Genomic DNA, 11,341 nt, shown 5'->3' with positions numbered 1-11,341 from the left:
TTTAAATTGAGTCAAAACAGAAACAATCTGCAGTAGAATTGGTTGTAAAAAGGAAAAACCAAAAAACAATATCGGTTGGGGGTCTGTCATGTATTCTTAAAAAAAAATTCACAAATGACTTGAAGGCATTAAAGTAATGACAAAACATCGAGGTTCCTCGTGACATTTAACCAATATGTGTCTTCCCATAATTCCCCCACCCGGAAACAGCGCAGAGTGTGATGAAGCGCGGAAGTGTCGAGGGGGAATTCCTCCACAGTCAGTACCTGTTCGAGCTCTTCTGGACATTTTTACTTAATTCACTTTATAAAACTCGATTCTGACTTTCCAGCTGGGCGAGGCTGAAGATGTTTGCCGACCTTAGCGTCTGTGGTTGACTGTAAACCGGGCCGTGTTTCCTGGGCTGAAGACCGACAGACAGTGATCTGTGTTAGCGCAGATAGTTAAACACCGTGAACGGCTTAAAAAGGTATTAATTACCTTCTTATTACATCCTCCTATCTATTTATCACGTTATCGATGTATGTCTAAGGACTTTGACTCGTGTTAGAGTGTGGTTTTGAATGTTTTAGGGTTATAAATGCGCTGATGCTATCATGCTAGTCGTGTCGTTAGCTCTGTCGGAAACCGGTAAACACAACACTGAATCTTGTTTTTCAGACGTGAGAAGCTGTTTAAAATAAACGTGTCTATAAGAAATACATATCAGCACAATATTATATTTTACACCGTGACTGGAGTGTGTGTTTGTCTTTGGATTCAACACCGCACCGAGAAACAGTTAACTATTTTCTGAAGGGAAAAGAATCGTAAAACGGAATGAAAAACTGTTTTGTGATCGGAGAGATTATTTCATTTCAGCTGTAACGTTAGCGATTTTAAGGGCAGAAATGTCGATGAATCGCCCCATTTAGCGCTTGTTGTAAAGTGAAACTGTAGTAAAGCCCTCAACTCATCCATTAGTCATGTGAGATTTTAAAATGACACAATTTACAATAAAATATAATCCAGCACTGAAAATAATAATAATAATAATGTTGTTAAAACAAGAAATCAGTTCATAATCGTTATTGGTAAGGCTGTACTGTTTGTTAACATTAGTTAATTAGGCTACATCAGTTAACTCACTAAAGAAAATGTATTACTTTAGAATTGATTAATCTTACTTAATGTTAAATTCAGCATTTAGTAAAAAAAGCTCGAAAGCTCTGTATGTTAATATTATTTAAAATAGACTTTATTGATTACATAATTAAGCGCACTTAATAAAGGCTCATAGTATGCTGCAGCAAGCGTTATAAACATATTCAATGTTTATAACAACTGTAAAATTCCTTGAGTTTTCGAGCTCCAGATGCTGATTATTGGCTGATCTTCTCTCTCAAGATCATGGTCCAGCCGCAGCCTTCAGGTGGTTGTACTCTCCAGTGGGAGCTGACAGGAGAGGAGACTGTGGGTGCCAGGGGTCAAGGGTCACTGATGGGGTCTATGGGGGTCCCTCCTGATTTAGCTGGAAATGAAGTGGTCCATAGACTCATAACAGATAATCATCAGCTACGAGGTGAGACTTGAGAGATTGCCTATGCCAGATTCATTGTCCATTGAAAACACTGAACTGCATAAACAACTCTAAACATTTCACAGAGGCGCTGAAGCGAAGCAATGATGCCCTCAAAGAAAGATGTGAAGAGATGGAGGGGTGGCAGAGGAGGTCAAGAGAGGAGCGCGAGTTCTTGAGCAGTAGATTTCGTGAGGCCAGAGCTTTAGTGCAGCGACTGGCACAGGAAAACCAGAGCCTGCTAGGACAGCTCAACCACAGCATCAGTCAACCAGGGAGTCCAAGTGATGGCATCTCTAAAGAGACTGGAAATCAAGGCCAGGACCAAGAGCTGAAGTGCACTAATGTAGAGAAGAATGTCCTTGTGGACTCACCAGAAGTAGGTTCTTTTGTAAAGCTTCTGGAACTTGCATAAAGTTGTCAGTTCATTGAATAAAAACTTCCCTTTATTGTTTCATTACGCAGGTATTAAATGAAGCTGTACTGACAGACCGAGCTGAAGGAAAAGCTGGCAGACACACAATGCCTCAGAGTTTGGTAATTAACCTTAAATATTAATATGTGAAATGTCTGTACAATAGAGCTTTATCAGCATTGAGTGTTAACCTCTTTTGACTTCTTTTGGGTCTTGTGTTTTATCCTCCTGGTACACTGTGTTCAAGTACAATCCAAGCATGGCTAAAGATCAAGTTTAAGTATTTGTGTCGTCATCTTTACAAATCTTTTTCACTTCAGCCTGCTGAGGGCTCTAATGATTTTCTGAAACTGCTGAAAAGCCACAAAGAGAAGCTGGAGGAAGGGATGAGGGCTCTGAGGAGGAGGAATGAGGAGCTGGAGAAGGAGAAGACGGAGAATGAGAAAGAGAGAGAAAATCTCCTCGCCACTGTAGAGCAGTTACGCTCCAAACTCAATCAGGTAGAGCGTTTATGATCCATTCGTTTATTGATATAATTAGACATATCATATGGGTAGTTCACAAATAAAATGTCCAACACCTTTTCACTTTGATCATTTTTTCAAGTTTTTTTTTTAGGTTTTATTTAAATGACTCTACAGTGTAATAGACTTCCACGTAGTTGCTTAATTAATACAAGACAATAATAACTGCATTTCTAAAATTATACTAATTATTATTAATATCAATTTTCTAAATTATGTACACTACTGTTTGGGATCAGTAAGATTTATTTAATGTTTTATGTTCACCAAGGCTGTGTTTATTTAATCAAATATACAGTAAAAACAATAATACGATTGCAATTTAAAATAATCATTGCTTGAGTATTTGGTGTCACATGACTATTCAGAAATGTTTTTATCATGCTGATTTGGTGTTCAAGAAATATAACTTGATGTTATCCATAGTTGTGCTGTTTTATATTTTGAGATTTGTTTTGAGATTCTTTAAATAGAAATGTCAAAATGGAATTAATATATCGATCTAACTTCTGATAACTGATCAGTCCTCTGTTTCTCAGAATGGTGGTGTTACTGAAGAGTCAGTCCAGCAGGCTTGTGCTCTCACCGTTCCTGCAGAAAGGTACTCTCAGATGTTCAGTTTACACTGCTCTCTCTCCCTGCAGGCTGATCCTCCCTCAACTCTGCATGCTTGGATTGTATTGTAATAAATCTCAAAGTGCTTCACTTCCTTTCTTTTAATGTGAATGGTTTGGAATCTCTCTTTTCTGTCTTCTGCTTTGATCCATGTGTTTGCTTAGCTCTCACTTTGCTAAACTAACTGAGCAGTTCCAGGCTACACAAGGCAGGTGAGGGGAACTACATCTCACTGTGTGCGTGTCCCTCCCCTCATTGTTGTTGAAAGAACATTGTGTCTGTGGCTGCAATGAGACCGATGCACTAGCATGTCTCATTTAGACTACTGTTCAGAAGTTTAAATAAAGAAGTCAATGCTTTTATTCAGCAAGGACCCATTCAATTGTTTAAAAGTGGCGGTAAAGACATTTATAATATTACAGAAAATTGTATGGACTTTCTATAAATGAATTAACTGTAAATGAATGAATAAAAATGTAAGAGAAAGGTTTCAACTTCTTTCCCCACAAAATGCACAAAGCTGTTTCTTGTGCATCAGATTAAGAATCATGTAAGACTTAAGATTGGAAATGATGGCTTCTGAAAATTCAGGTTTTCCATCACAGAAATATATCTTCAAATAGAAAATTTGGTAATATGTCACAATATTGTGGTTTATGTTTTTGATCAAATAAATGCAGCCGTGTTGAGCATAAGAGACACCTTTAAACACATTAAAACTTTTTACTGAACCAAAACTTTTGAACAATAGTTTGTATTTTTATTATTTTATTAATAGATTTTAGAAATAAAAATGTAATGTACAAGATTTATTTTTATTGGAGTTAGACTGAATAATAATGAATGCAGCGAACAAGTTCCTAGCATACACACAAATCTCATTGTTGGCCAGAATTTGCATCTAGGCAAATTATAGGCAAGTATATTGAAGAAGCTAAAATACAAGATTTAATATTTTTGTGGCTCTTTATTTCTTTTTATTTGATGATTTGATCAGATGTAGAAGATGCACTGATAATAAGGAATGAATTGGTGTGTTCGGTGGTGAACTGCAGTAAGATGGACGGTTAATCCTGTCTGTGATGTAGGTACAGGGAGCTCCAGGAGAAGCTGGACTGTCTTCAGAAGAGCTCTGTTCAGAGAGACAGAAATGAGGCTCTACTCAAACAGAAGGAGAAAGACTTTGTTCAGGTAGATAAACCCAGACACAACATCTGATTTTGTATGAAAAAGCCATTTCTTTCTATGCCGAGCTGTGGCAGCATTTGCAGGAGTTAGGGATGAGTGATCATCTTTGTGTTTGTAGCTGACAAAGGATAGTGAAGCTCTGAGGGCTCAGGTCACATCCCTTCTCGGTGAATTGAATGAACGACAAAATTGGCTGGAGAAAAGTGAAGCAGAGAAAAGAATTTTGGAGGATAAGTGAGTGCATCTCTTGGTCCTTGTGTTTGTGTATGAGATTTGGCAGCTGTGTGTACAAACCTGTTTGATCCCTCAGGTTGGGCAAGAAGACCGAACGCCTGCAGACTTTAGAGAAAGACATGGAGCAGCAGAAGAAGCAGCACAGTGTGACAGTGGACAATCTTTTACTGCAGACGCAGAACCTAGAGACTGCACTGAAGAACGAGAGGCTCGTCATAGTGGAGGAGAGGTGGGTTTAGCTGGATGGAGAACCCTGTGACAAACCCAGCTTCCTTTTTCATTGTTATGGTTGTAACAGTAATCCACGATTCCTGTTGCTCTTCCTCATCTAGGAGGAAGCTGGCCCAGCTCCAACATGCCTACACATGTTTGTTTCAGGATTATGACAAAAAACTGAAAAGTGAAAAGCAAGCCAATCACAGGGTAGGTAGCTGCTGTTTGTGATTATTATTTGTTTTATCCATTTTTTTGTTTTGTTTATTAAAACAAAATTTTAAACATTTTCATCATAGTTTTATTTGATTTTTATTTGATTTTGCTTTGTTTCTATTTCAGTTTTAGTTTTATTGATTACAGTACTTTAGCTTATTTCATTTCAGTTAGATGACAGGGCAACATTTATAATTTTTCATCTATGATTTAGTTATTAAAGATTGTTCTGATATCAAAAGTGATTTGTAATAGTCCTAGTTTTATGTAACACTAACCACTGATATTGTGCAACCAACATACAAAAAAACATAATAGTAAATTTATATCAATAAAACCCATGTGAACCGCCTCCTGATTGTGTATTAAAGTCAATAAGCCTATATAAACATTTATAAATATTTCATGATATTTGTAATAAATACTTAATAAATAATTTTTTTCAATATTTTTAACTGGATTTATAAACTACATTTTAAAATATTTTTTCTCTTCTTTATAGTGGACATGCTATTAGTCATTGACCCAAGTCTTAATTTAAATGCTACAAAACTAGAAAACTGTGACTGTTTGATGTCTGTGGTTGGCACTTTTGAAAATAGGTCAGTGCATGGCTCACTATAAATGTGTTAACGGAAAGCATACATGTGGTAATTTTCATTTCAGAGTGGAGAGGCAGATACTCTTGCTAACAGGTTAGCTGAGGCTGAGAAAGCTCTGGCCCTGAAACAGGATCTCATCGATAAACTCAAGGAGGAAACGGAGCAGCTGAGAGCTGCATTAGAGACTATACCAGTGCTGAACGCTCAGGTGAATATAACACCTGCACACTTATGTTACAGTGCTCTGCTCATTTACTTTGCCTGCTAATAATACATGTTCAGCATACATGCTGCATGTAATAACACAAACACAATTGCACATTTTATTTTTGCAGGCAGAGATCTATAAAATGGACTTCCTGGCTGAGAGGGAAGCCAGAGAGAAACTCAATCAAAAGAAGGAAGAGTTGCAGGAGGAGCTGAGCAAGGCAATAGCTGAGATAGACAGACTTAAGCAAGAAGGAACCTCGAGGTAGGAAAAGAGATGGACAAAGTGACCACTATATGATGTGTTACTGAACTTTATTAGAGAGTTTTTTTTTTTTTCATTTGAGTGATATCGGTCAAATTGGATGTCCAATTGCTAATTTCCTTTATTTTTAAATTTAGATGTCATATTCTATCATATAATGTTATTTATTCAATTAGAGTTGATCCGTAATCTGTATGGACCAGGTCCCATTGTTTGGCATGTGATTGCAGATTAACCGCAGACTTGAACCACCATATAATGAAAGCTTAGAATTTGCAAGTATTTTTAAGTCTTTCCAAAGTCAAACCATTCAAGTGCAAAAAGATGCAAAAGAGAGTATTAAAACACCAAATTCTCTTTCACATCTTGAAAAAACTTATTCGATACATCAATTAAAAACTGTAATATTTTTTACACTATATTTGATGCCTAAATTTTAAAATTTTAAAGTAATGTTTTTTAATTTATTAATTTTTTTTAAACCAAAAAGTAGCTTTTAATTATTATAATATTCATATTAGTAATGTCATTTGAACATTTTAAATGAATCAGAAGGTATGCCAGAGAATTTATTTAATTGAAATTAAATTGAAATGAATTGCACTGAATGAAGATATATGAATATTTGCTTATAAAAGCCTCCAAATGTCTAAGAGTAACAAGTGAAAGTTGTTTCTTCGCAGAGCTCGCATTGAAGAGATGCAACAGAGACATTTGGAGGACTACAGGCCTCGTCCACACCCAGTTCCTCCAGCCGGTAAAACCCTTCAGAGTCTGCATCAGCAAAAGCTTGCACTTACTTTCCTTGGTTTTTAAGATAATTGTTGTTAGTTTCATTGACTACATGGCAAATGCAACTGTTATGTCTTATCGCATATTATATTAATCTTTACCGAAATGTCTGCTTTTGAAGCACCTTTCCCAGGAGCGGCCATGTTTAACCCTGCCCAACCTCCATCTGCACGCAGAAGAGACGAAGATCACGATGGACTGCCTGATTATTGCTGTCCCAAATGTATGTACAAGGCTCCAGACATGGACACCCTGCAGATTCACGTCATGGACTGTATCCAGTGAGAGGAAGAGATGTTCGGGTGATCTATTGACACCTGAGTGAACTATAATAACAGCAAAATAAATAAAATCAAGAAGTGAAAATCAAAACCATGCTAGAAACAAGAACACAAGACCCATCTAAGGACTTTGAACATTTAATCCTGCTGCAGATTCACTTGAAGTAGACAGATAGCAAATGTTTTGATCATGTGGCTATATCAGCCATGTTTCTGTACACTTAGTGTGTGTGTATCTATTTACAAAAAAAGCTTATCTGTACAGCCGTTCTGTGACGGCGTAGTGTAATGTACTGCACGAGTGAATGTTTGCGTCTGCTTTATGTCTGCACACATCTGACAATGACAACGATTCCTGTATACCTGTGGTATTTGTTTCTCTGGATGTACGCCACTCTTTAGGAGGATTTATGGCCGCCTATGTTAATATTGTGTATGATCAGCCAAAGTGAAAATGAAAAAAAACAAGAACTTTGTACAGACTATTGTTATGGAGAGATTTAAAGAAATAAAAGTATGAATCTATATACTTTTTCCTTCGTCAAGCACATACTGTGTGTGAGCAACAGAAGACTTTGTGTACTTACAAATCACTAACATTTAGGAAAAACTTTAAAGCAGGAGTTGCTGAATAAGACATTAGTCAAGATTTTACAAAAGTAATTATTTTATTATAGCCAATAGAGTTTTTTTTTTCTTAAATTTTGGATATTTAACGGTCAATTTTATTTGTCTAACGCTTTTTACTGTACAAATTATTTCAAAGCAACTTTACAGAAAATGTATGTTTCTATAATATTAAGAAGTAGCTTATCAGTGATGACTCAGTTTATGTACGTATGGCATAAATGTGTGGAAAAATCAATCAAAGACGTAGTCGGACAACAAACACTATTAACAGCAATTATCATAATGCAATCAAACTTATAGCAATATTTGTAAGTTCTGTATGTTGTTTCAGGGTTAGCATCATCTGAGGTCCTCTAAGGGGTTGGCATCTCTTCTCGGGTGTTCTGGATCCAGAATGGAATTTAATAGGAGATTATTTGTCATCCAGTCTTTTAAATTTTTAACACACTGTTATCTTAGATAATTTAGAAGTTTAATCTTGTCTCGTTGAGATATATAGTTGAGTATCATCAGCATAACAGTAGAAACTAATCCCGTATTTTCTAATAATATTACCAAGGGGCAACATGTATAATGAAAATAGAAGGGGACCTAGGACGGATCCTTGTGGCACTGATAAAAGAAATGACTCCCCATTTAAATAAACAAAATGGTTGTGATCGGACAGGTATGATCTAAACCATCTTAGAGCCTGTCCTTGAATACCTGTTTAGTTTTGTAATCGATCTATGATTATGTCATGATCTATGGTGTCGAACGCAGCACTAAGACCAAGTAAAACTAGTAGTGAGATGCAGCCTTGATCTGACGCAAGAAGCAAGTCATCTGTCCACAAGGTAATCTTAAAAAATAACTTAAAAACTAAACTGTAATCTTTAGCAAATCTCAAAATAGTCATTTTATCCATATTTTTTTTTTTTTTTGACCAAAGAGTAATAATTTTTATATTATAATATTAATATTAGCACTGTCAATTAAAATTTTCAGTTGAATTATAAATTAAATCCTATTTAATCACACATAAAAATGCTGTTTGGCTAGTAACTTTGGAAAACCACTAGCAAAAAAGTTAACGTCAAGCACTGTATGTATATATATATATATATATATATATATAGTGTTGAGGGGTTCGATTCCCCGGGAACACATGATATGTAAAAATAGCCTGAATGCACTGTAAGTCCCTTTGGATAAAAGCGTCTGCTAAATGCATTAATTTAATTTAATATATTGAAAATATATAGATAGATACATGTCAATAATTCAACAACACATAGTACATTTAATAGTCCCCTTGACCAGTTGGTTAAAAGTATTAATAATGGGATGTGGAAAATCATGCAGATGTGCACCAGATCTACATCAGTGGTTCTCATGTTTTTTATATCAAGGCATCCCCATCACTTTTTATTTGGTTTAATATGGAAAAAACTTAATAGTAAGAACTATTTGTATGTAATTTTTTTGCATTTTATTTTTCTGCGATTATTTAGATGTATTCATAATAATAATAAGAACATCAATTATATTAACTAATCACTTCAGATCTGTGCAGTACCGGCGGCTTTCACCAGAGGCGCACTCGCTATCACACGCGTCACTCTTCCGTTGAGGTGACGTGTCTGTCTGCGTTTCATTGGGTGAAGACTAGCGCTGCTCTTTTTCTTCAGGTTTGAGTGAGTAGAGGTGGATTCAGCTGTCCTGGGATCAACATGATGCGATTTATAACAGCGATTTTGGCTCTTTGTCTGAGCCTTTGTGCAGGTAATTTTAAATTACCGTCCAATATACAACATTCATACGGCTTTCAATCTTTTCGCTTATTATCGTCAGGCAGGCTAACATCGAGATGTCTCAAGCTGCATTCAATTGGTTCCGCTTTATCATAGTCATCTATTACAAAGCTTTATAGTTAACTGTTATACACTGTAATGTGAGAGGTGTTTTCTCTCCTCAGCTGAGACTTGCACAGACCCAATCATCTCTCCGTCTTCATACACGACGACAGACGCGCTCATCTCCTCCGAGACCGTGTTCATCGTCGAGCTGAGTCTGGCGTGTGCTAACGGAGCTCAGGTCAGTGGACTAACGGTTACATGTATACACGCTTTATTATTACAGAAGTGTGAACTCACCACACCTGTGTTTTGTTTTTAGAGTGTTGCTCTTTATGCAGACGTTAATGGTAAGCAGTTTCCTGTGACCAGAGGCCAAGATGTTGGCAAATACCAGGTAAGGTTACAGAGGATTTCAAGGGAAAGTTACCCAAAAAAACATTTCGTCATAATTTGTTCCACATCCACTTGTTCAAATGTTGATAACAGTTGATGGTAGCTGTTGACTTGCGTAGTATATTTTTCCATAACAGTAACCAATAACTGTATGGGTACCAACATTGTGCAAAATTACTTTTTAAATTCATTCAGGTTTGGAACGGCTGTGAGTTAAATGATGACAGTATTTATTTCACTTTCTAGTGATGTTCTAACAAAGCCATACATCTAAGATTTTTCAGCATATGTGACGACACCGTTGTACTGATTTGTTTTTGTCCAGGTCTCATGGAGCGTTCCTCATAAGCAGGCCAGCTCAGGCACATATCAGGTCAAATTCTTTGACGAGGAGTCTTACAGTACTCTTAGGAAGGTTGGTAAATTTGAGGATTTTTTTTCTGGGGTAATTTCCCATATATATAAAGTTTTATCATCATTTGCTCACCCACACGTCATTCCAAACCTACATGACTGACTTGCTTCTGTGAAGCATAAAAATATGATTTTATGAAAAATGCTTTAACTTAAGCGCCAATACAGTTTGGCTAAATGAGTACATGTTTGGGTGAGTAAATAATGAATTTTTTTTTCTAATTGATGGGACTATATATTCAACAGTGCTGATAAAAATGTTAATGCTTTCAGGCTCAGAGAAACAATGAAGATGTCGATGCCATCAAGCCTTTGTTCTCTGTCAATGTGGATCACAGGGTAAATATGCATATCAATCTTCATTGTCAACAAGCGCCTTATCGGTGTAATGATTAGGGCTAAGAAAAACCTGTTAACATACATTTACAAAAATATACCTCCACATTGGATTGTGTTGCTACTAGTTGTGTATATTCTGTGCTTTTGTATGACTTGTTTCTGTATGTTTATTAATCTGTGTATTTATGAATTGCAGGGTGCATGGAGTGGTCCCTGGGTGTCCACGGAGGTCTTGGCTGCTCTGATTGGCATTTTGGTCTATTACTTGGCTTACAGCACCAAAAGTGCAATCCAGGCTTGAGAGGAGAAAAGTCAATTCTTCACCACACTGTTCAAACTGGTCTTGAGGCATTCCTTATTCTGACATTTAATATGCAGATTTTAGTGCCATGGACTACTGGCTAAAATACAAGACCGGTTTGTTGTAGAGCTTGGGGCAAAATATCAATATGGACATTAATTATAACACCCAAAGTTGGTGTTATGTACACTTTTTTTTTTTTTTTTATGTTTTTTTTTTTTTTTACAAACTCAAATTAAAGAAATAAAAATTTTCATTTGTGCTGTTAATATTAAACCATCATAGTCAAGTTCTCTTTTGTGAAGTATCCCAAATA

At 36.2% G+C, this 11,341-nt stretch overlaps 2 protein-coding genes across 3 annotated transcripts; both read left to right on the top strand.

Annotated features, from left to right (window-relative positions):
* Positions 1-199: 199 nt before the first annotated feature.
* LOC128012000 (NF-kappa-B essential modulator) lies at positions 200-7,635 on the top strand. 2 transcript variants are annotated; one of them, XM_052594852.1, is made up of 15 exons: positions 200-469; positions 1,387-1,561; positions 1,645-1,937; positions 2,024-2,095; positions 2,294-2,473; positions 3,037-3,098; positions 3,277-3,324; positions 4,201-4,303; positions 4,419-4,534; positions 4,611-4,763; positions 4,867-4,957; positions 5,630-5,773; positions 5,901-6,037; positions 6,721-6,794; positions 6,951-7,635. In XM_052594852.1, exons 2-15 carry the CDS (start codon positions 1,390-1,392, stop codon positions 7,112-7,114), a joined length of 1,809 nt encoding a protein of 602 aa, XP_052450812.1. In that variant the 5' UTR covers positions 200-469; positions 1,387-1,389; the 3' UTR covers positions 7,115-7,635. The 2 variants fall into 2 exon arrangements, with proteins under 2 accessions (XP_052450812.1, XP_052450813.1); XM_052594853.1 differs by lacking the exon at positions 3,277-3,324 and having other exon boundaries at positions 201-469.
* A 1,701-nt stretch (positions 7,636-9,336) lies between these two features.
* LOC128011594 (translocon-associated protein subunit delta-like) lies at positions 9,337-11,242 on the top strand. Its single transcript, XM_052594191.1, has 6 exons — positions 9,337-9,504; positions 9,698-9,816; positions 9,898-9,972; positions 10,297-10,386; positions 10,659-10,724; positions 10,921-11,242. Exons 1-6 carry the CDS (start codon positions 9,453-9,455, stop codon positions 11,023-11,025), a joined length of 507 nt encoding a protein of 168 aa, XP_052450151.1. The 5' UTR covers positions 9,337-9,452; the 3' UTR covers positions 11,026-11,242.
* The last annotated feature ends 99 nt before the right edge of the window (positions 11,243-11,341 follow it).

This window comes from Carassius gibelio, chromosome B23 (assembly GCF_023724105.1).
Source record: "Carassius gibelio isolate Cgi1373 ecotype wild population from Czech Republic chromosome B23, carGib1.2-hapl.c, whole genome shotgun sequence".
NCBI classification, from domain to species: Eukaryota; Metazoa; Chordata; class Actinopteri; order Cypriniformes; family Cyprinidae; genus Carassius; species Carassius gibelio.
Note: the sequence above shows the minus strand (reverse complement) of the source record. Positions and strands in the feature narration are given on the sequence as shown.

Bases quoted from the DNA above. Each gene is read 5' to 3' on its own strand.
- LOC128012000 (XM_052594852.1), top strand. From the start codon at position 1,390: ATGGTCCAGCCGCAGCCTTCAGGTGGTTGTACTCTCCAGTGGGAGCTG. The intron at 2,096-2,293 runs GTAATTAACCTT...TTTTCACTTCAG, and splicing joins ACACAATGCCTCAGAGTTTG to CCTGCTGAGGGCTCTAATGA. The intron at 4,304-4,418 runs GTAGATAAACCC...TTGTGTTTGTAG, and splicing joins AGGAGAAAGACTTTGTTCAG to CTGACAAAGGATAGTGAAGC.
- LOC128011594 (XM_052594191.1), top strand. From the start codon at position 9,453: ATGATGCGATTTATAACAGCGATTTTGGCTCTTTGTCTGAGCCTTTGT. The intron at 9,505-9,697 runs GTAATTTTAAAT...TTCTCTCCTCAG, and splicing joins TTGTCTGAGCCTTTGTGCAG to CTGAGACTTGCACAGACCCA. The intron at 9,973-10,296 runs GTAAGGTTACAG...GTTTTTGTCCAG, and splicing joins AAGATGTTGGCAAATACCAG to GTCTCATGGAGCGTTCCTCA.